Source organism: Mustela nivalis (assembly GCF_964662115.1).
Source record: "Mustela nivalis genome assembly, chromosome: 17".
NCBI lineage: Eukaryota > Metazoa > Chordata > Mammalia > Carnivora > Mustelidae > Mustela > Mustela nivalis.
This window is the reverse complement of record NC_139036.1, coordinates 10,162,246-10,189,479: the sequence shown is the minus strand read 5'-3', so window position 1 is coordinate 10,189,479 and position 27,234 is coordinate 10,162,246. Positions and strand designations below refer to the sequence as shown.

The 27,234-nt window shown below is 44.0% G+C and overlaps 1 protein-coding gene across 3 annotated transcripts in view; it reads left to right on the top strand.

Moving 5' to 3' along the window:
• The first annotated feature begins 10,702 nt into the window (after positions 1–10,702).
• CDRT4 (CMT1A duplicated region transcript 4) overlaps positions 10,703–27,234 on the top strand; it is a 40,107-nt gene continuing 23,575 nt past the window's right edge. Inside the window, exon 1 of one of the 3 annotated variants that reach the window (XM_082705794.1) lies at positions 10,703–10,842. Coding sequence is in view for 1 of the 3 variants with exons in the window: in XM_082705795.1 (XP_082561921.1) it covers positions 10,815–10,842 (28 nt within the window). In the remaining 2 variants the exon portion in view is untranslated. Of the gene's footprint in view, positions 10,843–19,799; positions 19,967–27,234 lie in introns of those variants that run through there. The other 2 variants (XM_082705795.1, XM_082705793.1) reach the window with 2 other exon arrangements.

Here is a 27,234-nt window from a genome sequence, read left to right as displayed (position 1 = left end):
GAAGCAGCAGTAGGGTCTCTGCTGCTAAAGATGGGTTGAGGATTCCAACAGCGTCATCTGGAGAGAGCATGGGATGCTTTCAGGGTTGCCACGAGTCCTGTTTGACTAGGGCGGTGTTCCTAATACTTGTTCCAGAGAACTGAGTCCTTAGAGATGAGCCACTGGAAAAGGGGCTGGTAGGTCATCTGTGTCATGGAGTCTTGCTACTCTATGGCCTTGTTAGAGTTCTATGTTCAGAAGGATATTGAAGGCCCTTAGCTAAACAACACAAAATCAAACAAGCCACAACCTGCTTAACCATTTTAAAGCACAGGAAACATTCTCTTTTTTTCATAAAACATTTGTTTTCATTTTGGGGAACCAGAGCCACAAAGGACTCATTCTGGCTTAGGGCAAAGAGGAGATGGGGGGTTTAGCATTTAGAAGAGCCAGGATCTGCTAAGGACTTTAGGATTTCATCCTGTGAGCAGTAGAAAGCAGTGGCAGGATTTTTTTTTTCCTTATTAAGGAAAAAAAAAAAAAAAAGGATTTTTTGTTTCCTTATTCCACCCCCCACCCTCCCAACCCCCTGCCCTGACTATGTAAGTAATGCTTATCTATTGTAGAAAACTTGCAGGGAGAAAAACACCCCAGAAAAGAAATCTGAAGGCAGCACACAGAGATCATCATTTCTTCACGGCAGATATATTGGCTTATTGACTGCCTTCTGGATACTAGGCTCTGTTCTAAGTCCCGTGCATTCAGCCATGAACAAAACCAATGCTAATCCTTACCCTCATGGAAACTCACTTTCCAGCTGGGACACAGGCAGTAAAAAAATGGGTAAGGACATAGGGGGCTCAATGATAAGGAAAGTGAACAAAAAGGAAGCAAGATCAATGGTAAAGGGAGTGGAGTGGAGTTCCCTGCCACCACAGGAAGGTGCCAAGGAGGGCTCTGGTGGCAAGCTGACAAGGTGATGTCTGAATGGGGACTTGTGTGGGGTGGGGCGGTAAAATATGCAGATGAGCGGAGGAAGAAGGGGTAGCAGGTGCAAAGAACTGATGTGTGTATATACGAGGAACAGCAAGAAGGCTGGGGCAGGAGGTTCAAGGGCAGGGTGAGAGGTGTCGAGATCAGAAAGTAGACCGTTGGGCTGGATCGGGGGGCCTTGAACAACTAGGCTTCTGTCTGCATGAGATAGGCAGCCGTGGCAGGGTTTCTAAATGGTCATGGAAGCTATAATTTATGTCCCATACAATCACCCATTTAAAATTTACCATTCAATGGTTTTTAGTGCATTCAGAGTTATGCAACCATCACCACTATGTGATTTCTGAAACCCCTTCCCTGTTAGTAATCACTGCCCATTCCTCCCTCCCTCCAAACCTCGGCAACCAGCAGTCCACTTTCTGTCCTTGTGGATTTGTCTATTCTGGCCACATTGTACCCAGGGGATATAGAATATGGGATCTGTGGTGATGGGCTTTCTTTCACTTGCACTGTGGTTCAAGGTTTCGTGTGATAGCACATATCCACACTTGGGTCTTTTTTATTTCTGAAAAATCTTCCACTGCATCAATACGCCACATTTTGTTTATCCATTTGTCCAATGATGGTTATCTTGGTTGTTCTCCATGGCAGTGTTTTTGAGCAGAGGAGTAAGGACCTGGCTTCACTGGGACCACCTTCGTCACCGTGTGGAGAACAAGCTGGAGGTGGGCAGGAGTGGGACCTGGAAGGCTGGCTGGGGGCAGCTGAAATGTCGATGATGGTTTTGGACCTGGGTATAACAGAAAAGGTAGTAAAGGGTGGTGGTTGAAGAACCCCTGGGCTACATCCAGGTTCTCTTCTCCATCTACACTTGCTAGGTGATCTTGCTTAGAATCGTGAATTTGAGTATCTTTTGTTTACTAAGAGACTCCCAACTATATCTCCAGCCCAGGCCCTTCCAGCTGCTTACTTGACATTTCTGTTCATTTGCTCTCTAGTGGGCATCCCCAACTCAACACCTCTCACACTGAACTCAGGATCTATGTCACCCTGGACCATACCCTTTGCATCCTTCTATGCAACATGGAGTTTGAACTCAAGACCTTGAGATCAAGACTTGAGCTGAGATCAAGAGTCAGATACTTAACCAACTCATCTACCCAGGCGTCCCACATCCTTCTGTATTTCAGCTGATTATAAGTCCATACTTCTAGGTGCTTAGGTCAAAAACCTTGAAGTCATCTTCTATTTTTTCTGTCTTTCGCTCACCATGGCCAATCTGTCAACAGGAAAACCTGTTGATTCCATCTCCAGAATGTATCTAGAATGATGCTGCTGTCACAGTTTGCTTGAATCACTGCAGTCATTGGATAAATCTTGTTCTTTCCAGCCTTCTCAAGAGACTAGAGGGATTCTTTCAAAATGCAAGGTAGGTCATGTCACTCCTTCACTCAAAACTTGCAACAGTTCCCTATTCCATTCAAGAAAAGTCCAAGTCTGCACCTGAGTTGAAAGGGCCTTATAGTAATTGACTCTCTCTGCTTGACTTATTTCACTCAGCATAATCTCTCCCAGTCCTGTCCATGTTGCTACAAAAATTGGGTATTCATCCTTTCTGATGGAGGCATAAAATTCCATAGTGTATATGGACCACATCTTCCTTATCCATTCGTCCATTTAAGGGCATCTTGGTTCTTTCCACAGTTTGGTGACCGTGGCCACTGCTGCTATAAACATTGGGGTACAGATGGCCCTTCTTTTCACTACATCTGTATCTTTGGGGTAAATACCCAGTAGTGCAATTGCAGGGTCATAGGGAAGCTCTATTTTTAATTTCTTGAGGAATCTCCACACTGTTTTCCAAAGTGGCTGCACCAACTTGCATTCCCACCAACAGTGTAAGAGGGTTCCCCTTTCTCCACATCCTCTCCAACACATGTTGTTTTTTGTCTTGCTAATTTTGGCCATTCTAAGTGGTGTAAGGTGGTATCTCAATGTGGTTTGAATTTGAATCTCCCTGGTGGCTAGTGATGATGAACATTTTTTCATGTGTCTGATAGCCATTTGTATGTCTTCATTGGAGAAGTGTCTGTCCATATATTCTGCCTTTTTTTTTTTTTTATATGATTGTCTGTTTTGTGTGTGTTGAGTTTGAGGAGTTCTTTATAGATCCTGGATATCAACCTCTTGTCTGTGCTGTCATTTGCAAATATCTTCTCCCATTCTGTAGGTTGCCTCTTTGTTTTGTTGACTGTTTCCTTTGCTGGGCAGAAGCTTTTGATTTTGATGAAGTCCCAAAAGTTCATTTTTGCTTTTGTTTCCTTTGCCTTTGGACACATATCTTGGAAGAAGTTGCTGTGGCTGATATCAAGAGGTTACTGCCTATGTTCTCCTCTAGGATTCTGATGGATTCCTGTCTCATGTTGAGGTCTTTTATCCATTTTGAGTTTATCTTTGTGTATAGTGTAAGAGAATGGTCGAGTTTCATTCTTCTACATGGGGAGGAGAAATTGAGGGAAATTGGAAGGGGAGGTGAACCATGAGAGACTATGGACTCTGAAAAACAATCTGAGGGTTTTGAAGGGGCGGGGGGTGGGAGGTTGGGGGAACCAGGTGGTGGGTATTAGAGAGGGCACAGATTGCATGGAGCACTGGGTGTGGTGCAAAAACAATGAATACTATTACGCTGAAAAGAAATAAAAAATTAAAAAAAAAACAAATAAATAAGTAAAATCTTCAAAAAAAAAAAAAAAAAAAGAAGAAAGGGCCTTATGGGATCTTCCCTCCTGTCACCTAGGGCCTCATAGCTTACTCTTTTCTCCCTTGCTCTCTTTCTGTTCCACCCGCGTGGCCTCTTTGCTTTTTCAAACTTTCTAGGAACTTCCCTACCTCAGGGCCTTTGCACTGGCTGTTCCCTCTCTTTGGGTTGCTCTTCCCCCTGCTATCCACATGGCTATTCCCTCCTGCCCTTCAATCTTTGTTTAAATATCACTGACAAAAGAAGCATGCCACAGTCTTCATTTAACATTACAAACTGGACACTTTGCTCACCTCTCTTCACATTTTCTTTTCTCCCACACCTTGGCAATCCTTTTAGTATCCAATGTAATTTACTTGTTATGTTTGAATTTTATTCATTATTTCCTCTTCCCAGTATATAAGGTCCAAAAAGCAGTAATCTTAGTCTGTTTTGTTCACAGCAACAACTACAGTCCCTGGCACATAATTGTAAATCACGAAATATATTTTGAATCAAATAATGAATTTTTCATGTGGCTTTTTATATAAATGCCACCACATAGCTTATTAGTCATTTAATTCATTGACTCAACAAATATTGATTAAACACATATATAACCCCAGACACTGGATTAAACCCTGAGATCTGACTTGCTTGAGACAAAGGAATATTATTCAGTGATTAAAAAAAAAAATTGAACAGAAAGACATGTAGGAAACTTTCACACACACACTACTAAATGAAAGAATCTAGTTTGAGAAGACTAGCTTGATTGGCATGATTCCAGTTATATTATATTCCAGAAAAGGCAAAACTATGGAGATATTAAAGAGATCAGGGTTTGGCAGGGGTTCAGAAAGAGAGGAGGGGGATAAGTAGTTGAAACCCAGGATACCTTTAGGGTATGGCACTGCAAGTGGTGAATACATGACATTACACATTTGTCAACGCCCCTAGAAATACATACAACTCCAACAGTGAGTCCTAATGCAGACTAAGGTAATAATAATGATAGATCTTAGTTAATAATAATGTTTCAGTATTGGTCCATCAATTGCGACAAATATCACTTGTGCATGGTGTTAATACTGGGAAACTGTGGGAAAGGGATTCTATTGGAGCTTGCTGTACTTCCTTCTTGGCTTTTCTATAAAACTAACATTGCTGCAAAAAGTCCATTAATTAAAACAACAGCATCAACTCTCACAAGCTAACTGCTCCTTAAAACCTGCTATTTTCCCAACATGCCCTGTCTTATTGGTTTCATTGAGCATCTAGTTATGCCAGGGACCCAGGAGTTGACCTTGATGCCATCTCACACTTGATTCTGCCTGTCATGAACCAGCAAGATGCGCTGCTTTGACCTCCTGAGCAGTTCTGAATTCCCTGACTTCATCTCCACCAGCATCCCAGGTCATCAGCCGTCACAGGGACTACTCTAGCAGCCTCTTTCATGATCTACCTGCTACCATCTTGACCCTTCCAACCTTCTTTGCGTTGTATCTACCATGACTTCAAAACACAAATCTGAGAGTGTCAGCCCCTGCTTCAAACCTTGATACCTTCCTATTCCTCTTAGGATGAAGACAAAGCTTCTTCATGTGGCTTCTTTCCAGTGTCAGTCCCTGGCAACTCTTTCATACTCATTTCCCACTGCACCCCCCCCCCCTACCTTGTTGAGGGTCACTCCATTTCATGACCAATCATTCTATCCCTTCCCCTGGAATGATTCCTTCTCTTTTCTCTTCACTGTATGGCTTCTACTCAACACTGTCAATTTTAGTTGGATTATCACTTGTTCTGAGAATTCTTCTCTAACGTTGGATTAGCTCTCCACTTTGGTGCTCCAAGCAACGTGAAATTGTATGTTTATTTGTGATTGATTAATGCCAGTTTGTAGGCTGTACGAACCATACCTACACTCCCTGAGGGTCGAGCAGAGCCTGTTTTTGCTGATCATTGTTTCTCATGCTGGACCACAGTGCTCAAATAGTATTTGTTGATGAATGAATAAATACATGAACAAGACATCAAAACATCACTGGTGATTTTGAAGATGGTGAATATCCACTCAAGCTTTCATCCTGGGTCGCCATCTTTGCCTTTGGCTTAAGGCAAACAGCGAGACTGTGCCCTTCACTCAGGGAACAGGGACCTGTGTGGTTGATTCAGAATTTCAGAGGGAGCTACATGTGTTGAATCTGTTATTTTCGAATCCTGCTTTTTCGGAAGGCTTACCGAAAGCTGCAAGTACTCACTCCATCCGTGATCTCATTCAGGGAGGGAGCGTTTTGGATTTAAACACATTTGGCTGTTGAATACTGATTGCAAAATAGGGTGACTTCATGCTCATCCCACCCACCCCCCCTTAGAAGAAGCACCGTTTTCTTTACACTGGGCCAGCCTGGTGAGAAGTTCTCTGAAGGAACAGAAAAACAGCATTTAAGAGACATCCAGTTTTAGCTTCATAAAAGGACCATTGTAATAGGGGGTTTTACATGTCCATTTGTAATGAAATTTCCATGTGTCTGTGAGAGAATGTCACATCCTCAGGCATTAGGGTTTTCAGTGTGGATGAGGTTGTTTATTTTCCCCTTCCTGGGGTTTGGAGATCCACCCGCCTGTTTCCCTACTGAAGTCCTGTCCTGCATAGCATTTGGAACCCCACGATCGCCTCTATGTACTTTCAGGTCACATACACAGGTACTGGGGCTTAGGGGTTCCAACATTTCTTCTTTATCTGGAGGACAGTTCATACCCCATCTCTTATAGCTGAGACAGTTCCATAAAGCAAATCCTGTATTTTGCAGGAAGCCATCCAAATAAAGAACAGATATTTCCATTTATTTTCATGTAATTTTTTGGTGTAGTTGGGAGGAAGGAGGCTGGAGACAAAACAACCAAACAACAAACTGGATTTGAGGGGAAGAAGGCAGCATTGTATATTTCTTGATAAATCCATGTATGTACACACAGAGACATAGAAACATGCATATATGTATATTTATATGAATTTTATGTAATTCTATCATCTATCTATCTTCGTATCTATGTATCTATGTGTCTATCATCAATCAATCATGCTTATGGTACAGAATGTTTTGGAGTGCCTATGTTTTCTTTCTCATGTGTTAATCCCAAGAAAAAAAGAACAGAATGACATCTAACCTAACTTGTATTTCCACCCTCCACCCCCAAAGGGATTCTCCTTATTTCCCTGAATGCTACTAAAGTCTCCCTCTGAGACTGCTGGTCACCAGGGCCAGCAGCTTGAGATCGGGGAAGAGAGGGGCAGAAGCTGGAGTTGGGGGCTACCCCAGCATGGAAGAGTTGATGTCACAGATTGGATCTCCTTTGTAGCAGATGCACCAGGGGCTGAACCAATGCATGATGGATACATTTCTCTCTTAGGCTGGTTTCTTAGGCAAGCCCACAGCAGAATAGCAAGACTCTCTTTCATGTCAGGCACTGTTCTAGGTGCCAAGGATGCAAAAGTAAACAAGAGAAACACGGACTTGGATGTTAAGGAGCTTACATTCTGGTGGGGTTAGGGGAGTCTCCATTCTGGGAAGCTGGCCCCATACCCTAAGGCCTTGGTCCACATTTTATTGAGCACACAAGGCGGAGAAAGGTCTTATTTTCATGTTACACTTGCAGACTATGCCCACGTGCCTGGCACCTCTCCCCAGGCTTCCTCAGGATTTTAGGTCACTTATTCCCTCTACCAAAAGGTCCGGCAATGAGTCTGATTTTTAGTTGTAGTTTTTGGCTGCTGTTGTAACTGTAATATATCTGCAGCACTTTCTGCACCTTGCACCAGTATATACCACAAGAGCCTCTATCCTTCTATGTTTAGCAGCTTTAAGCTCCATTGTGAAGGAAAAATTTCAATAATTAAACGTACTACATCAGACGTGTCACACATGGGGTGCTTTGAATTTTTTTTTTGGAAAAGTCTTTCAAGCTTTTAGGCTGGGCTGTCAGGAAAATGGAAATGACCTCTGCTCTGTCCCAAGAAATCAGAGTTCAGAGTGTCTTCTCACGGAGGGTTGAACAAGTGCATGGATGGCCCCGGGAATCTCAAAGGTGCTCTCCGGGATGTGGAGAGTAAGGCAGGAAAGACGGTGGGACAGCTGGGTATGGGTCTCAGTCTTGCTGCTTCACAGCTGTATTGTTCAGGATCAAGCCCATTGGATTCAGTTTCCCATCTAAGAAGACTGAAAAAAAAAAAAAAAAACCCAAACCCACACAGTTTCATGGGATTGTTTAGAGGCAACACAGGACTCTATGGGGTTTAGAGTGGGTACCAGCAGGAGGCGACTGAGAAGCAATGCCCCCAGAGTGGGTATTCTATGGGGACTTGCTGCCTTATCCAGTGCCTGGGGTCGGCTTCCTATTTCAGAACTTCGATCTACATATGCTCTGAAAGATTAATCCATTGTTGAATGAAAACCACACTGAACTTGATCAAATGATTGGTGCTGTGTTAAAGCATTGGTTAAACCTATCAGAATTTAGTGACTCAAAGTCTGGCCCTGTTAGTCTCTAGTTGGGTGTCTGGAAGCAAACTGTCTACCCTTTCTGTGCCTCAGTCTACTCCTCTTTAAAATGGAGCACAGGCCTTATAAAGTTGCTGCTAGTTGCTGAGTTAGCCTTTGTAAAATGTTTATATCAGGGCCTGGCACATAATAAGCTTTTAATAAATTTTAGCTATTATTATAAATCCCCAATTTGGAAAGAGCTCATAACCCCAAGAGTGGCTTTCAGCCAGAGAGGGTGGGTAGGGGGTCATACTGGAATCGTGATATTTAATTTCTGGTATTTATTTATTTGAAACATGAAGGATTTCTCTTTTCATTTTTCAAAAGAAACATTAGATTAACGAAAGGTTGCCCTGCTACATAATAAGATTAGGCTTGACTATCACCGTGTGCAATATTCAGCTCTTGCTCCATATGATAGAGAGTAAATTCTACGTCAGATGTTTTCTGCATGTAAATGGAACTATTCTCCATATCAAACCTGGCTAATCCACTCGCGAAGAAGGAGCTGAGAGCAAAACTTTTACATTTGCATGGTCCTTGAACAGTTTATGAACATTTCCAGATCTATGCCTTAGTTAAAGACTCAGAGCATCCTTGCAAAATGAAGAGGGCAGGTATTACTGCAATCTTTCTTTTATAATGCAGAGATTGTACCCTCTGAGAAGGAGAGAGGAACATTCCTAAGGCTGCTAGGTTAGTAGGAAGCACCTGGAACAGAAATACTTTCTCCTTGGGGCTTCCAGGGGACCAGTGGCCAGGGAAGGAATATGCTAGGACGAGACCGCTGTTGGACCGGGTCAGGAGGCCGAAACATGCCTTATAGAATTATTATAGGTACACACCATCCTCTAATCTAGGGTGGGAAAGGAAATGGAAAGATATCAAGTTTTGTCTCCTACAGAAAAGCCACCATCTTCTGGCATTTATCCATCTTAAAGGAATTTGGCAACAAAGTAGGAATTTATCAGCAGTCATTTCCCGAATGCTTTTTTCTGTAGGACTTTGATGTATGCACGGGAGCTGTTGGAGGTCAAGAGAGCCACAGACCACTGCAGGGTTCCTAGAAGAGTAAAATGTAGAAATGACAAGTTTCCAAGCTTGCTGTGATGTCTTTGATGTTCACAATGAAAGTGCAACGCTTTTGATCTTCACATTATGGGTCATCAGGGGAACTGCAAATTCAGACAATGAGATACCTATCACTGCAGACCTATTGGAAGGCCAAACCCTGGAAGACTGATGACACTATTGGAAGGCCAAACCCTGGAAGACTGATGACACTATTGGAAGGCCAAACCCTGGAAGACTGATGACACCAAATGTTGGTGAGAATATAGAGCAAGAGGAACGCTCATGTATTGCTGGTAGGAGTGCAAAATGGTACAGCCACTTTGGAAGGCCGTTTGGAGGTTTCTTAGAAAATGGAACACACTCTTACTATTTGACCCAGCAATTGTATTCCTTGGTATTGATCCAGATGAACTGAAACCTGTGTCCACACAAAGGGCTGCACACAGATGTTTCTAACAGCTTTATTTATTATTACCAAAACTTGGAAGCAACCAAGATGTCCTTCAGTAGATGAATAGATAAATTGTGGTGCATCCAGACAATGGAATATTATTAGCATTAAAAAGGAACGAGCTATCAAGCCAGGAAAAGACATGTAGGGACCATCAATGCGTATTAATTATGAGTGAAATAATCTGAAAAAGCTGCATACTGTGTGATTCCAACTTTATGATATTATGGAAAAAGTAAAACTATGGAGACAATAAAAGAATCAGTGGTTGACAGGGGATGGGGAAGGGAGATAACTGTGTGGAGCATAATGGATTTGTAAGGCAAGGAAAACATTCTGGATAATATTATGCTTGATCTTAGCCAAAAGGCTGAGAAGCAATCTGGATAATATTATAATGACAGAAATATGTCATACATTTGTCCCAACCCATACAATACCAGGAGTGAGCCCTAAGATAAATGATGGACTTTGTCTGCTGCTGATGTGTCAGTGCAGGCTCATCAATGGTAGCAAATGTACCACCCTGCTGGGGGGATGCAGATGTGGGGGCAGGCACTATATGGGAAATCTCTTTACCACCCTTCTCAATTTTGTTTAAACTGGAAGCTGCTCTTAAAAATGCCTTAATTAAAAGTAATGCTTTTCAATTTACTAAGAGTGTCGTGCAATATAACTGCACTATTTTAATTAACTATGGGGTTTCTAAAAAATAATTGCTCAATAATGCAGAGCAGGAAGTGGGGCCGGCACATTGTCAACACTTTATGTCTTGGATAGAGCAGTAACTAAAACACAGTTGCTATCCTCAAGAAGCCGTTGAACCACTAGAGTATACAGACGTGAAGAGCCAACAATATTACAATGAGATAAGTATGAATGGTACGTTAGTGGAGGTCCAAAGACGGAGTGGTGAGCTTTGCCTGGTGGAATCAGAGAAGGCCTCCCAGAGGTGAGAAGCTAGCACGAGTTTGGAAACTTGGGTAGAACTTTGCAAAGTAGAGGAGGAGACAGCATTCCAGATGGAGGGAGCAGCATGCATGTCCCTGATGTAGCTGTAAATGGTGAGCATTGTGGATCATCACAGTGATACCGCCTAATTGGGTCATAGGGAAATCCTGTGATGCAGTTTTAGTTCCCATGGGGCAAGATTTTACTTTTACTTTCATGCCTCCAACCCCTTGTGAGGCACTTGAATCCTTCCTCCTCCTGCTTGTTTCTGGGGAGTGATGCATGAAATGGTAGATGTTCCGAGTTGATGGGTCAGTGAGGGTCCCCAGTGGAGGCCATCTTGAAGCAGGTTCTCTTCCTCTTGGCACTCTAGGACTCTTGATTCGAAGAATCTGTTCTTTCTCCTGTCTAGCCTCCCGTTCCCTCTGCCAGCACCCTGAGTAACTCCCGAGCTTCTTCTGAGAATGAGAACTTATATCAACACTTGCCAGTGAAAAATGGAATTAAACATGTGGATTTCTTGCAAAATAAATTACGTAAAATGTTCCAAAGATTAAAGAAATTCGGATGGGCTTGCCTGCTATTCTGGATAACTATATTATAAGATTCTTTCTTGAGTTGAAAGCTGAAGGTTGACTAGGTGAGATGTGCCTCGGGCTCCAATTTGATAACATGGTCCAGAGCTGGGGGTTTTGATGCATATCTAAGGGAAGTAACCAGGCAGCCTGGACAACTGGGAATAACAGAACTGGTAAGAAAGTGCTGGAGGAACTGGTGGAAGAAGATTTGAGTCTATGTGGCTTGGTGTGTATTACTGTCTTTGCTGTTTGGCATTTCTTTTAATAACCTAGCAACTGCCATGATTTGTTGAGAGATCTGCTCTCTTGAGTTGCTGGCCTCAGAAGGGAGAACATGGAGGAAAATAAAAGAGGAAGCATATCTCAATCTATCTACCTATTTGTCTTCTGTCTATCTAGATCTCTCTCTACTTGGCCAGTTGTCCAATCTATCATTATTGGTTATTTTTTATGTGTATGGTTCATCTCTTCTTCTCATCTAATCTTTGGGATATATTTGGAAGGATAATTCAGCAGGTTACCTTTTAAGAAAAAACAGTTTTTACCCTATGACCCAGCAATCACACTAAATACTGGGTATTTACTGTCCTGCCTAAATACTGGATATTTACCCTAAAGATACAAATGTAGTGATCCAAAGGGGCACGTGAACCTGAATGTTTATAGCAACAATGTCCACAATAGCCAAACTATGGAAAGAACCTAGATGACCATCAACAGATGAGTGGATAAAGAAGATGTGGTATATATACACAATGGAATACTATGCAGCCATCAAAAGAAATGGATTTTCTGCATTTGTGACAACGTGGATGGAACTAGAGGGTATTATGCTGAGCGGAATAAGTCAGTCAGAGAAAGACAATTATCATATGATCTCTCTGATATGAGGAATTTGAGAGGCAGGGTCGGGGGTTTGGGGGGTAGGGAAGGAAAGAATGAAACAAGTTAGGATCGGGAGGGAGACAAATCATAAGAGACTCTTAATCTCACAAAAGAAACTGAGGGTTGCTGGGGGTAGGGGGGTAGGGAGAGGGTGGTTGGGTTATAGACATTGGGGAGGGTATGTGCCTTGGTGAGTGCTGTGAAGTGTGTAAGCCTGATGATTCACTGACCTGTACCCCTGGGGCTAATAAGACATTGTATGTTAATAAAAATAGTTAATAAAAAAGAAAAAAGAAAAAAAAAACAGCTTTATTGAGCTGTAACTCACATTCTATACAGTTCACCAACCTAAATTGTACAACTCAATGGTTGTTTTGTGTATTAACAAAATTGTGAAAACATCCCCACAGTCAACTTTTAGGGAATTGTCATCACGCCAACAAGAAGCTCAATACCCTTTAGCTGTCACCTCCTCGATTGTTCCATTCTCCCCCACCCACCCTGCTCCCATCCTGGGCAACTTCTACTCCACCTTCTCTCTCTGTGGATTTGCCTATTCTGGACATTCATATGAGATGGTGTCTTTTGTGACAGGCTTCTTTCACTTAGCCTAATATTTTCAAGGTTTATCCATAATAGTAGCTATTTTTCTTAAGAAACCATGAGTCAGGTGAGACATAGTAAAATATTGTCCCTGTTGTTGTGTTTATGGACGTAGGGAAGCAAACTCTGCATGCCCTATTGCCCAATGAAGTATTATTGAATTAGTTTTGTCTTATTTAAGCTAAGGTCTTAGCACTGAATCTGCCAGTAGGATTGGGACACAAGTCCCGTCTTCCAAAATGAAGTACTGGTAAAGTAGGTATGTTCTGGAGCCAAATTGCCTGGATTCAAATTCAAGCTCTGCCCACCCACCTCATTGCTACTTGTGTGACCTTGAGCAGGTCACAACCTTCCTGAAACTCAGTTTCTTCCTCTGAAAAATGGGGATTAAAAATTGTACCTAATTTCTAGGGTGACTATGAGGACCAAGTGAGATAATCAATGTGAAGTTTTTGGCATATTTTGCCTGGCTCCCGATATACCTTCAAGAAAGGCTGACAACCATTGTCATTAATTTTTCAATGAGCGACAGCCTGTTAGGCACATGACAACTATACTGCAATATAAGTTAATCGAAAGACCTATGATCAAAGAGCCCTGGGGCACAGTGAAGGGGACAATCAATTTTGTGCAAGGTGGGGACCAGAGATAGGGAAGGATTTTTTTTTTTTCAGGACTGCAGCCAAGGTCCAGACCTACTGTTGTATTTTAAAGATTTTCAAATTCAATGGCTTTTGAGCAGGCATTTGCCATTCACCCCTACCACTCCTTAATGAAGTAGGCTCATTTGTTTGGGATATTTATGTTCCTAGCCTGCTCTTCCAGGCCCTAGAGTTCTGTGTCCCATTGTGGAAGATGACCTTTGACCTGAAACTTAAAGTCTGACTCTGAATTAGCTAGACAGGAAGCAGAAGGGGGCAGGATGAGGGGGAGGGTATTTCTTACGGACCTATTGGAAAGTATGCAATTCTACCATATGATTAGTGACACTCTCTTTCATACATTCTTTTAGTTTTAGTTTAGTTTTTCTATAATGAACAATTCATGCAGGCACGTGATACAACAAACTACGGAATGAAAAGCACATCTCCCGTCTTTGGCCTGTGGTCTTCCTTTCCCTCCTTGGTTGCTGTTGGAATTCTAGAATTTTGCAGCTCTCCAGAGGCCAATCACCGATACATGTCCAAACGTCGAAACACGCATCTACCCCCTCTCATCCTTTTGGTTTTTTTCTTCCCCACAAGGGCAGCACTTTGAAAATAGTTTTAAAATAAAAAGCGAAGAAAACCCACAAAAAATGAAAACAGAGCCCAGAACCCTGTGATTTCGTTTTTTGTTTTCACTTTTATTACAGAAGTTTCTCTAGGGTACACATGAACAGAGACACAAGTACAATGAACCCTCTCATACCCATTGACCAGCTTCTGCAGTTACCTACTTTTGCCCATATTTTTCATGTATAACATGCTTCCTTTGATTTTGCTTGCTTTCCCTTGGGGTTATAGTATATTAAAGACCTTGCATTTTTACCCAAGTATTTATTGTGATCATTGTAGATAGAGATTTGCCTCATTCACTTAAACAGAGCCATAAAATTTCCATTACACAGATATTCCATATTTTAATCAGCCCACCTCCCCCTCTTTGAGCAGCATTGAGTTCATTTGTAGGCTCTTGACATCGTAAACAGTGTCACCAGATGCATTTAGTTTAGGCCATTGTGTTATTATTTGACCTTACCCATTCTCCTGCCTAGGAAATAGAATTACATTGTATAATTAGTATTCCCCATTAAGAGCTGCAAGTTCTGTACATAGTTCAGTAGAAAAGACATTGCATTGCATTTTGCCACCCCACTCTCTTGATGTGAGTTTTATCAGCTAGGATTAAGTTCAACTGGGAGTGGCAGGAAATCCTAAACAGTGGCTTAAGCCACATAGAAGTTCATTATAGAAGTTCATTTCTGTCTCATGTGAAAACCTTGTACTGGGTCCAGAGTGGGAGGGGCCCTCCACAGTGTCAAGGACTTGAGCTCTTTAACTCATTGTTCTGCTGTAAGTGGCTTCCATTCCCAAAGTCATCGTATGATACAAAATGGCTGCTTTAGATCCAGCTATCATGTCTGTATTCCTGGCAGCAAGAAAGACGAAAGGAAAGGACAAAGGTACACTCCTTCTTTGGGACCTTTCCTGAAAGTTGCACATACCACTTCCACTTACATTTCATGGGCCAGAACTTAGTCTCATGGCCATCTAGTTGGTAAATACAGTCTTTATTTGGGGGTGCATGGGAATTCAACTACAAATCAGATATAAGCATTGCACAGCTAGTGTGTGAACAAGGTGCTGTGGGATCTATCAATATGCCCAAAGGGAGATCAGGAAAGGCTTCCTAGAGGAGATGATACTGGAGCTTGCCTAAGACAGGCAAAGTTTGCTTTTTATGAGATTAGATAAAAATAAGCTGGGAATTAATGAGAAATACAACTTAAAAAATTGAAGTTGTTTCCAAACCTTTCTCATTTTCTAAGAAATTCTGCCTTCAGTCCTCAGCAAGAGTTACTAGCCCAATTCAGGAATCGTTTGATGAGTGGATGAATGAAAGAATCAAGGGAAAGTGCTGTTGGGAATGGACTCCCGAGGCTGAGACTAGGCGTAGTTACTGTGGGAGACTTTATTTTCTGAAGATAGCCATGACAATCACATGCTCTTCTGCAGTTTGTCTTTGTCATTGCTCCAGAAGGTGTGATCTCTTGCACCACCCTTGTGAATCTGGGCAAATGATGTGATTCCTCTGTCCAATAGAACAGGGCAGAAGTGAAGCTGTGCTAGTTCTAGGGAAGTCCTTAACTGGCCTTGTGGTTTCTATCTCATGCCTCTTGTGACTACCATGCTGGAGAGGAGCCCAAGCCATGTGCACAAGTCTGGAGGATGAGACACCATGGGGAGAGAGAAAGGAAGGGAGAGATTAGGGAGCATCACGGTGCCAGACAAGTTATAAAGAAGTCATCTTGGAAATAGACCTTCTAGCTCTGCTGTCCTGGCTGATGCCATGTGGACTGGAGAACTATTCAGCTGATCCCTTCTTGAATTCCGGACCCACAGGTGTTTAAGTGAAATAAGTGTAGCTTGTAGTGCAACCATAGATCTCTGGAAATCTGCCTTGAGACACAATGTTATGGTGTATGTTGAGTTGTTCCTGGCAGGGTCCTGCAGGAAGGGCCTGTGGAGAACATCTGGGGAGGGCTTCAGATGTGGCCAAACATAGCTATGAGTGAATTTCATGTGGCATCCAACAACCTTCTGCACCAAAAGGAAGAGGACTCCTTTCAGAAATTGTCTTAGGGGCACCTGGGTGGCTCAGTGGCTTAAGCCTCTGCCTTCGGCTCGGGTCATGACCTCAAGGTCCTGGGATCGAGCCCCACATCAGGCTCTCTGCTCAGCAGGGAGCCTTTTTCCTCCTCTCTCTTCCAGCCTCTCTGCCTGCTCATGATCTCTGTCTGTCAAATAAATAAATAAAAATCTTAAAAAAAAAAAAGAAATTGTCTTATATTTTAGATGCACCCAGAACAGCCTGTCATAGAAGCAGGAAGGAAGCTATCAAGTACATCTAGACTCATGTCAAAAGGACTCAGGAAACAGCTTGAAAAGGTTCTGGCTGGTTAGAGAAGGGACAGTTTGAGGATTTGTAAGAATAAGGACTGCAATGGATTGAAACACTTCAAGTGTAAGTACATCATAAAATCTAAAAACTTCAGTCACTTTTTGAGCATGCAAATATCCAGTTTATTATTTTGAAGACTGATAAATAAGAGAAAAGAAACCCATGACTTTTCCCATGTACTGAGCCTCAGTGTAAGCAGTGTTGATGAGAAATGTCTTCTTATAGATTTAGTCTGCATAAAAAACAGAGAAGGAATGGTAAAATTAAGATATCAATTTGAAACTCCTGATGAAATAACTTTTCTTATCAGCAATCATTAGCAGCTGCTAACATCACAAATCAGACACAACTTGGCATTATGTCACTCCTATTTACCATACTGTCTATTGAAAAGTGAAACTGGACCCAGTCCAGGCTTTAGATCTTATGGCCAACTCATAGGGGACAGAGGAACCAGTTAAAGGACACCATAGAGATGTCATCCACATACTCTAGACTGTAGGAAACTCTTTCTTTAGCAAGTAAAGACACAACAGGAGGGAGGAAAGGGGAACCTGTGTAATAAAAGGGATATCAGCTGATTGAAATGCAATTGTGATTCCACAACCCCTCTTGGCCATTATGCCATTCAGGACGTACTTTAAGTTTTAGCACTGTTGCCAAGTACCAGTTCTTTTTTAACATGCTATGTGTATTCTGGAGAAAACTAGCTTGTTCCAGGCCATATCACAGGCCAGAGGCCAGGCAGTGGATTGCCTGGTTTGATTTGTCCACTTTTGGCTTATTCAACTTGAGAAACAGGGCTGTAGGGAACCTTACTAGGACAGGTTGATGTGTACTAGTGTTTAACACTCTGGATGCAAGGTGGGGACCCACAGGGAGAACTGATAAACTTCTGACTGAAAGTACTGTTTTCTCTGAGATTTTCTTTTCAGTTTTCACAGAAAATCCAAGTGTGTGGGCTAAAGAGGTACATCTGAATCCACTTAGTCATTTGGGGAGTAGTGAGGGGAAAGAGTAAGAGAATGTAAGAGCATGTAGGAGAGGTGGGAGCTGGGGGTCTGAGCAAGCCCACTATGGAATCTGAGTGGGTTCTTACATTGAGCTGATGCAGAGAGCTAGTTGGTTTCCCCTTCTGTATTTTTTTTTTTTTAAGAGAGCAAGAGAGCATGAGTGAGGGCAGGGGGAGAGGCAGAGGGAGAGGGAGAGAATCCCAAGTTGAGGACAGGCATGTTCTTGCTGCATTGAGTATGCAGTCCAATGTGGGACTCAATCTCCAAACCCTGAGATCATGACCTGAGGCAAAACCGAGAGTCAGACACTGAACTGACTGAGACACCTGGGTGCCCCCAATTTCCTCTTCTTAATGGCATGTACTGTGGAGTTGGCACATCTGATTCTCCTATTGAGGAACTGTGTATCTATGGGCTGCTCACTTGACTTCTCTGTGTCAGTTTCTTCATTTGTGAAATGGGGATTAAAAGAGTAGAACCTGTGTGTTAGGTCCATGCAGATTTTGAACACTGGATCAGTTAGTGCATGAAAAGTTGAGAACAATACTTGGCACAGGGTGCAGGCACGGGTGACTGAGAGCGAGCTCTTGGGCCCTCTGTGTACCTTAACTCATTTTGCACTGAATGAAGGGAAGGAACCATACTCAGCATTTGCCTGTTGAGAGGTTGTCAAGGAGGGCCAGTGATGAGCCTGGCGAGGTACACTGAGGGACTTTGGCAGCCTATGAGTATCTCCAGACTGGTGAGCACCAGGGCTTACATTGCACACTTGCTTGGCTTGTCCCTCTCACAGCCAATAGAAGCCAGTGGGTGAGCCCAGATGCACATCGTGCTGACTCGTGGGGAATTTGCTGCCCACAGAGGAGGGAAAAATGCACCTCCCTAAAGCCAACAAAGGCCAGGCCAGCCCTGTGGGAGGAAAATAGCTCAGGCTATAGATTTTCTTTCCAAGACTTGGAGTTTCGCCATGAACAACATAGACACGGATGTGATTAGCATCATGGCCTCGTGAAGCACCGTCTGTGTGCTGTCAGGTGGCAGGACTGATGTCACTTCTCAATGTCACTCTGGTTCTTTAACTGATTGGTTCACTTCCAGGCTGGGACCCAGCTCCTGTTACCTGTAGTACTAGACCTATAAGTGTCTCAAACAACTCCTTCAAGCTGCCTAAGACTTTAAAAGTTTCATCTTTGGAGGTTCTTGTGAAACCATGGGATATGGTAGATCACCTGCCATTCCCATCCCCCCAACTCTAAACTAGTCCTGCCCTTGATCTTTGGATGCAATGATGTCCAAGTCTTCCCTAGATTTGCCAGGAGAGAGAATGAAACATTCTTAGACCTCATTTCCTTTCTTGTTCATGCATGCCCTAGAGCATCTCCAAACAGCCAGGCCAGGGATTCTGCATCCTTATTTGGAGTATCCTCCATCATGTCTGAGGAGAGGTTGGAGCCGTGGTCCCACTGGCATTGGAATTACGGGGTGGGAATGGACGCAAAGATCTGATGTCAGGACAGAGCAAGGTGACAAGGGTCTGAGTCGGGGTTTGGGTCATGGGCAGTCAGGGAGGGTAGGTTTATGTAATGTGTAGGGAGAAAACATGTCAGAGGTATTACCAGAAGGGCCAGATAGCTCTGTAACAGACAAGTCCAGCCTGGCTCTGGACCTCCATCCCAAGTTGATATGTGCAATGACACCTCCATGTTTCCCAGCCGGCTCTGTGCCTGTCCTCCTTGAATCTTGGAGGATATTTCAGATTTGGGGTCACAGGTGGGATTAGAAACTGCACACCCCATTGCAAATATGGACAGGTCACTGGAGTGAAGGGGAGGGGGCTGATTCCAAACAGCTTCCTGGTGACAGCAGTTCTCTCTTCTGTTCATCCAAAGAGCATTTTGTTTCAGAGGAATGTCGTAAGGAGCTTGCTGGAAAGGTAAATTCTTGGCCTCCACCCTTCAGATACTGAATCGGAAACTCCAGGCTGGGACTGATAATCTGTGTCTTCATGAGCTCTCTAGATGATTCTGGCACCAAGGAACTTGACCACCAGTCTCATCCATCTCTGTACGTGGCCAGGTACTGTGCAGAATAAATGTGTGATAAAATGAAGAAAATCCATGTCTCATTGGCTCTCCGGCCAGAAGAGATCCCGAATGAGATCATGCCCAGCACATAGTAGGCATTTCACTAAGGGGGACAGGAAATACAGTTCCAGCACCAGGGTTTGAGGACTGTGTGGCTCACCGAAGAGGAAGAGAACAAGGACAGAAGATTCATGGGTGGGGAGCATGGTGACTGCTGATGTCACAATGCCCGTTTACCCTGACGTCAGGACCACCTGAGAGGGTGGCAGAGAGAGGATGGCTGGCTGCAGTGAGAAGAACAACAGGGAGGTGGGATCGAGGACTAGACTATTTGCAGACAAAATATAAGCACCAGGCAAGAGAACCACCAGGGGACTGGAGGAAGCATGGGGAATCACCGAGACCTCTCAGGTAGGCGTCTGGGTAGAGCAGCAGGTGTCTCTGATGGGGACAGTCCAAGGTGACAGTGAAAACGCACACACCCAGCTACCAACGAAAAGACAGGTCCTTCACGGGAGCCTTCGGTTTGTTTGAGGATTCCCAGGATGTCAGGCAGTCTTTTCCCTGAGTGGCTGCCAATTCTGGTAGTACACCCCTCTGGGACTCTGTCACACATACTGATGTCCAAACTCCACTACCCAGATCCTGATTAACTTTGTTTGCTGAGGGCTCCTGCGTGGGTATGTTTAAAAAAGCCCGTCAGGTGATTCTACTCCGTCGTCAGGGTGACAATTCTACTTAAACAGGAAAACAAAACACAACACACACACACACACACACACACACACACACACACACACCCCACACCCATGTTTTCTCCTGGGCGGTGGGCAGCAAGGGATCACGTGTCATGTCCCCAGAGATGCTCGGCCTCTGGACAGAGCTCAGCACCAAGAGAATACTAAGCTAGGACTGGTAAATGCCTTCACTGTTAAAAACCTAGAGGAACCTATACAGAAAAAGATAAACAGCCTTCTTAAAAAAAAAAAAATGAATATTCAAGTGGCTTATTTAAAAATAAGAACAGGGTATAAAAGGTGACATTAAGTAAAAATAACACTCAGGGGGTACCTGGGTGGCTCAGTCGTTGAGCGTCTGCCTTCAGCTCAGGTCATTATTGTGGGGATCCTGGGATCGAGCCCCCACATCAGGCTCCCTGCTCAGCGGGGAGCCTGTTTCTCCCTCTCTCTCTGCCCCTCTCGTGTGCTCTCTCACTCTCTCACTCAAATAAATCTTAAAAAAAAAAATCAGTAGACCTTAGTTAGGATCCATACAGGTACTGCGGTGTAGATGGGGTAGCAAGAACAGGTGTCTCTTCGGGGGCCCCGTGGTGGTGGTTCTGGTACCCACAGCCACAGAGACCACTCTGTGTTGGCTGCTCGGGTTTTGAACCTGCTTGAACTACACTGAGTCAGTATGAGAGCTGCAGAGAGGCAAGACTATGGGAAGCCAGAGTTCTTGGGTTCAAATTCAGACTTCAGAGCACTCCTTCCCTCCACTTTAGTGGACATTATTTCAGGGATGTCTTCCAAGGACTCATGCAGGGTACACGGTGGCTTCCTCCCCAGGCTGTGCAGTGTTCCAGCCTTGCAAAGCCCTGGTCTGCTCTGGATGTAGGATTCTAGCAGCTTTTCTTTCTTTCTTTTTAGAAACTAGATTTTTTTTTAATATATATTTTAAAATTTCATTTATTTATTTGACAGACAGAGATCATAAGTAGGCAGAGAAGCTGGTAGAGAGAGAGGAGGAAGTAGGCTCCCCGCTGAGCAGAGAGCCCGATGTGAGGCTTAATCCCAGGACCCTGGGATCATGACCTGAGCTGAAGGCAGAGGCTTTAAGCCACTGAGCCACCCAGGTGCTCTGGATTCTGGCTTTTGCGCTAGAAGGCTGAGCCACGATTGGCCCTGGGCTCTCCTCATTCCTTTAGTCAGACTGAGAGCCCCTTGGATATTGGAATCAGTTTGTCAGCGTGTGTGTGCATCTCTGTGTGTGTCCCTGTGTGTCTGTATGAGTGTATGCTGGCATATGTGTGTGTGTAGGTGCCTCTGTGTGTGTGTGTGTGTGTGTGTCAGTATGTGTGTAAGCATGTGTTTGTGTATTTGTGTCCTGTGTGCATCTGCATATGTGGGCCTCTGTGTGCATGTGTGTGTATATGTAGGCGTGTGCCTGTGTGTATGTCTCTGTGTGTGTATGTGTGTGCTTGCATGTGCACATGTGTGTGTGTCTTCGTGAATGTCTGCCCGACCCCCACTTTTTGGAGTCCCCGATCGCTGTGCCTCACAAGTCACCCCACTAGCTCCTTCCTGCCCAGTGACTGTCATGGAGCTCTGAGGATGAACGCCAGGCTGCAGGGCCTTGGGGAGTGAGGAAAGAGCATCAGCGGGTATGGGCCTTTCCCTGGGGAATTTTGACTGAGAAAAGGAGAAAAATAGAAGTCAGGGAAACTTGGGGTCAAGAGAAGAATTTTCTAGAGGCGGGGACTTGTGGCGACGTTTGAACGCAGACGGGGAGGAGCAGAGGAGAGGGGCGCTTGGAAAAAGCTGGTGGGGAGGCAGGGCAGGGAGCGAGGCTGGATGGGAGAGGCTGAGAAGGATGGGACCAGAGGCAGGAGGATGCTCTGCTCCCAGGACTTGTTACCGCGCTTGGAGATGGCAGGGCGCGGTCACTGCTAGGAATGAGCTCCAACCTGCAAAGAGGTGGACAGAAGCAAGCTTTGAAATGGCAGCAAACACCCGGTGAGGTTGACATTTTGCTCATGTACACATGCAAGCTCTCTTCCCCATCTCATTCCTGCCGGGGCCAACCATCTCCAACTCTGTGCCCCTTCCCGTTCCTTTACCCTTCCCAATCTCACCCCCATGCTCATGCTCCTATCTCTGTCTCCAACTCTGTGCCCAACCCTGTCTCTTCACGCTCCCCAAGCCCATCTCCGTGCTCCCCCCATCTCCATCCCTAACCCCAAACCCATGTCCATCCCTATCCCCGTCCTTATGTGTCTGCAATGCCCACTTTACCAGAGAAATAGGAGGGCAAAAGAGGTCAGTAACCAGCCCAGATTTATACTGCTGGCTAGCCAGGTCCAGCACTGGAACCTAACACCACGTGACACCAGTGCTTCAAGCTCTGAGCTTCCATGCCATACTCCCACATGACTTTGAGTCCCTGGTCTCTGGACCCTATATGACCTCCGATCCTATTGCCTGCTTGACCTCCTAACATCACTTTTCTGGCTCCTGACGTGGTCCTTTGCTGTTCAAACTTCAGCCAGTCTGTGCATCTCAGCTCAGACTTCTCTACCAGCTACTGACCCTTGTCCTGGCCCCTAGCCCTGTTTCTTCCCAGGACCGCATGGGACTTCCCCAGTCCTAGTTTCCCCCAGGCCACCATATCGCTGATGACAGGACAGACAGGCAGGTAGGACAGGCTTCGAGGAGGGTGTCTAGGAGGAGGTATTTTAAGTTGGAATGGCCCACCTCCATGTCCATGGCCTACAGCAAACGGGGACTCCACTGCAGAGAGAGAAGACGGGGCTCCACAGGGGGCGGGGCTTGAGGAATCCGCCATCCAAGTGACAGTGAGAGCCCAGCGGGGGCCAGACACCAGGAATGTGCAGCAGGTCAGGCCTGCTCCCTGAGAAATACTCAGCCTACTTTGATTTTCAATTTTCATTGTTTATCTCTAAAATAAGTATTTATTTTACCTTTATATTTTTAAGGTTTTTAGGAACACGGGAAAGAATGATTTTGGTGTTGGTTTTAGATGCTTACTTTTGGTCTTAAGGAGACAAGGGCCAATTTGCTAATTATAGCCTTGAAGTCACTGGCTGATGGCCAGGCCTCCTTTGATCGGTGCAAGCCACCTGCGCTGCTTTTCCAGGCCCTGTGCTCTTTTGTTAATGGGTTTCTGGCCTAATGATCCATTATTTTACTCATAGTCAGGAAGACCCAACCCTCCCCCCATCTTCTGCCCCCTTGTTCCTCCATTATACCAGAGCTTCTGTATCCTCTCCTGTCCCCATCTTCCAGTATACGTCTCCCCACTGATGCCGAAGAGAATCGTTCACAGGTGTGCACACACAGCCCCCCATGCCCTCCCCCACCTCACCCCTCCTTTTAGGAACTTTTGCCCCATTTCTACCTGTCCCTTCCACTCCCTTCCCCTGCCGTCCTGATACCTTAATTATTAAGAAACTTTGAAATATATATCAAGTGCCCAAAGACATCCAGCCTACCTCTTTGTGACTTACCAGAAGTGGACACTTGGTAACAGCACCCTTGTCAGGAGGTAGGATGCTGCCAGGCCCCAGGACCTCCCCTCGTCCCCTAGCCCATCCACTCCCGTTACTTATCTCTTCTCTAATCCTCAGAGATAACTATTATCCTGAATTTGTGCTCATCACACCCGTCCTTTACACTGAGTAAAAATATTTCTAGACACTGCATTTTGCTAGACTTCTTTCGTGCAGTATTATGTTTGTGAGATTCATTCAGGATAAATGTACTCAGGAGTCCCCTGTTTCTTTCTGTTGCTACCTGCCGTTACATTCAATGGATATACCACTTTTTAAAATCCTTTTTATTCTAGGTGGCTATTTGGGTTCTTTTCAATTTTTGGATATCACAAGCATCACAGTTAGAAACCTTTTCGACCATGCATTTTCCTGGTATGCATTTCTGAAACTGGGCGTGCAATTGTTAAGTCTAAGAGTGATCATATGTCTGTCTTTAGCAGATGATGTCAATTGTGCTCAGTTTACATTCCGCCTGTCAGCGTGATGGGTGGTCTCATTACTTTCCTCTTTTTCCACTTGGCATTGTCAGTTTAAAAAATTGTAGACATTCTTAGGGTGTATAGTGGTATCTCACGGAGGTTTTAATACACATTCCCCGTGGGTAGAGTACCTTTTCATTTGTTTACGGTGCCATTTGCATATTGTCTTTTGTGATGAAACTATTCAAGTTTCTCTGCTAATTTTCTGAGTTTTTTTTTCCTGTTTTTTTTCTTATGGATTAGTAGGATTTAAAATTTATTTTTATATTTATCTTTTTAAGATTTTATTTTTAAGTAATCTCTCCACCCGCTGTGGTGCTCAAACTCACAACCCTGAGACCAAGAGTCGCATGCCCCACCGACTGAGCCAGCCAGGTGCCCCTAAACATTTAAAAAATATATATTCCAAATAGAAGCCCATTTTGGTTGTATGGAAGACCACAATCTTCTCAGACTTTTCATTCTCTTCATGGCATCTTCCAGTTGAACAGAAATTCTTAACTCTAAGAACTCTTTTTTCTACCCTAAGGGCATGAAGATATTTTCCTCTGTTATCTTCTAGAAGCTTCACTGTTCTAGTTCTAACAAGTACGACCCACCTGGACTTGAGTTTTGGAGTATTACGAGAAGGTAATTATTTTCCCAGATGCACATCAAGTGATCTAGCACCATTTAATGAAAATACCGTCCTTCACTCGCTGCTGCAGAGAGCCAATTGGGTAGGTCTTTTCTGAGCTTTCTTTCTTTCTTTCTTTTTTTTTTTTTTTTTAAGATTTTATTTATTTATTTGACAGACAGAGATCACAGACAGGCAGAGAGAGAGAGGGGGAAGCAGGCTTTCTGCTGAGCAGAGAGCCCGATGTGGGGCTCGATCCCAGGACCCTGGGATCATGACCTGAGCCGAAGGCAGAGGCTTTAACCCACTGAGCCACCCAGGCGTACCTTGTCTGAGCTTTCTATTCCAAGCAATTGTCTATTGATCCCACGTTGCACCTTGTAGACAATGCCCTTCTACAGTGTCTTAATTATTCGGGCTTTTGAAATCCAGCATAGCGCGTTCCTCAAGTTTATTAGTCTTCAAGATTACCATCTCTATTCTTAGCTCCTTTTATATCTAAATAAACTTTAGAAATCAGCTTGTCAGTTTCTATAAACATTCCTGTTGGGATTCTCTTTGAGATCACATTAGATCTATGGCCCGATTTTAGGAGAATTGGTATTCTTGACAATGAACACAGTACCTCCTTTGATTTATAGAGATGTTTAAACATGTCTTTTCAGTAAGGTATAGTTTTCCGTAAAGAGGACTTGCACATCTTTTGTTAGATTTAGTCCTAACTTTGAGGCCTTCGAAACAATTGTACACAGTATCTTGCTAGACATTTTATTTTCTGCAAATGACTTTGATACGCTCTCTTTGTATCCAAAAACCTCGCTAAACTCACTAATGCTAACCGTTTATTTGTAGATTTTGTTTGGGTTTCTAGATAGGCAATCATGGCATACTAGTTGGGAACACTAGTTTTAGAATCCGACTGACTTGGTTTTGAGTTCTTTTTTTTTTAATTAACTAATTTATTTAAGTAGGCTCTATATCCAATGCTGGGCTTGAACCCATGACCCTGAGTTCAAGAGTCTTATGCTTTACCAGCTCAGCCAGCCAGGGGCTCCATTGGTTTTAAATTCCAACCTCATTATGCACTCTATGTAGGACTTTGAGAAAATGGCTTGATTTTTCTGAGGCTGTTTCTCTGTACAAAGTGGTGATGCTTTCTCGTAGGTTTACCATAAGGAATAAGTGAAACGAAGGATATGTCACCCTGAGGCAGTGCTAGTCTACATGAGTTTCCATTTCTGATTTGTCATTACTTTCCTTATCCTCGATTTCCTCTTTCCCATTTAATTCCAAAGCTCTACAAATTCTGGCTTTTACCCTGTCATTTTACAGAGTCGCTCTCATAGGTGTGTTCTTAGTGCTGACTTTAAGGCACGGTCTCATTGCAGATGCCAGTTTCAAGTTCCAGAGATCACCTGGACGTCGGGCTAACTGGCCATACATTTGGGATTTCCTACAACTCTTTCATCAGGTTGGATAATTTGCCAGGATGATTCATGAAACTCAAGAAAATGCTTTCTTATGTTTCCCTTATTAAGTAGGATGTAGTCAGGAACAGCCACATGGAAGAGATGGGGTGGGAGCGGCACAGAGCTTCCATGCTTTTTCCAGGTCCCCCACCTTCCCAGAAAGTTGATGTATTCACAATCCTGGAAGCTCCCTGAACCCCATCACTTAGGGATTTTCATAGAGATTTCATTTCATAGCCACGATTGGTTAAGTCAATCGCCATTGGTGATTGAAGTCAATGGCCAGCCCTTCTCCCGTTCATGGAGGTTGGGGTGGAGCCGAAAGTTCTAACCATCTAATTACCTCCTTGGTCTTTCTGGCCATCAGCCACCATCCTGAAGCTATCTAAAACTCCCCCCTGAGCCATCTCATGAGCACACAAGAGACAATAATTTCCAAAGGTTTTAGGAGTTTTGAGCCAGGAGTAAGGGAGAAAGACCAATTAAAAAAAAAAATTATACCATAGTCTCCTTGCAGATACCTTCTCGTGGCTTTTTGAGTCTACTCCCTTGGTGGTTCTTCCTCCTCTCTGGGTCTCTTCCCAGTTTTCTCATGGGCTCCTCTTTCTCATTCCTTAAATATTGATTCCCCCCCCCCCCATGGTTCAGTTCTCATTCCTGTTCTCCATTCAATCTTTGACCTCATCTTTTTACCAAATCTGTATGTGCAGGGGGGACCGTTGCAGGTGGAGAGAATGGCTGCAATTTGGTGAGTTCAAGGACAGAAGGGCAATGTGGTTGGAGCGGGAAGGGAGAGAGAGAGAGAGAGAGAGAGAGAGAGAGAG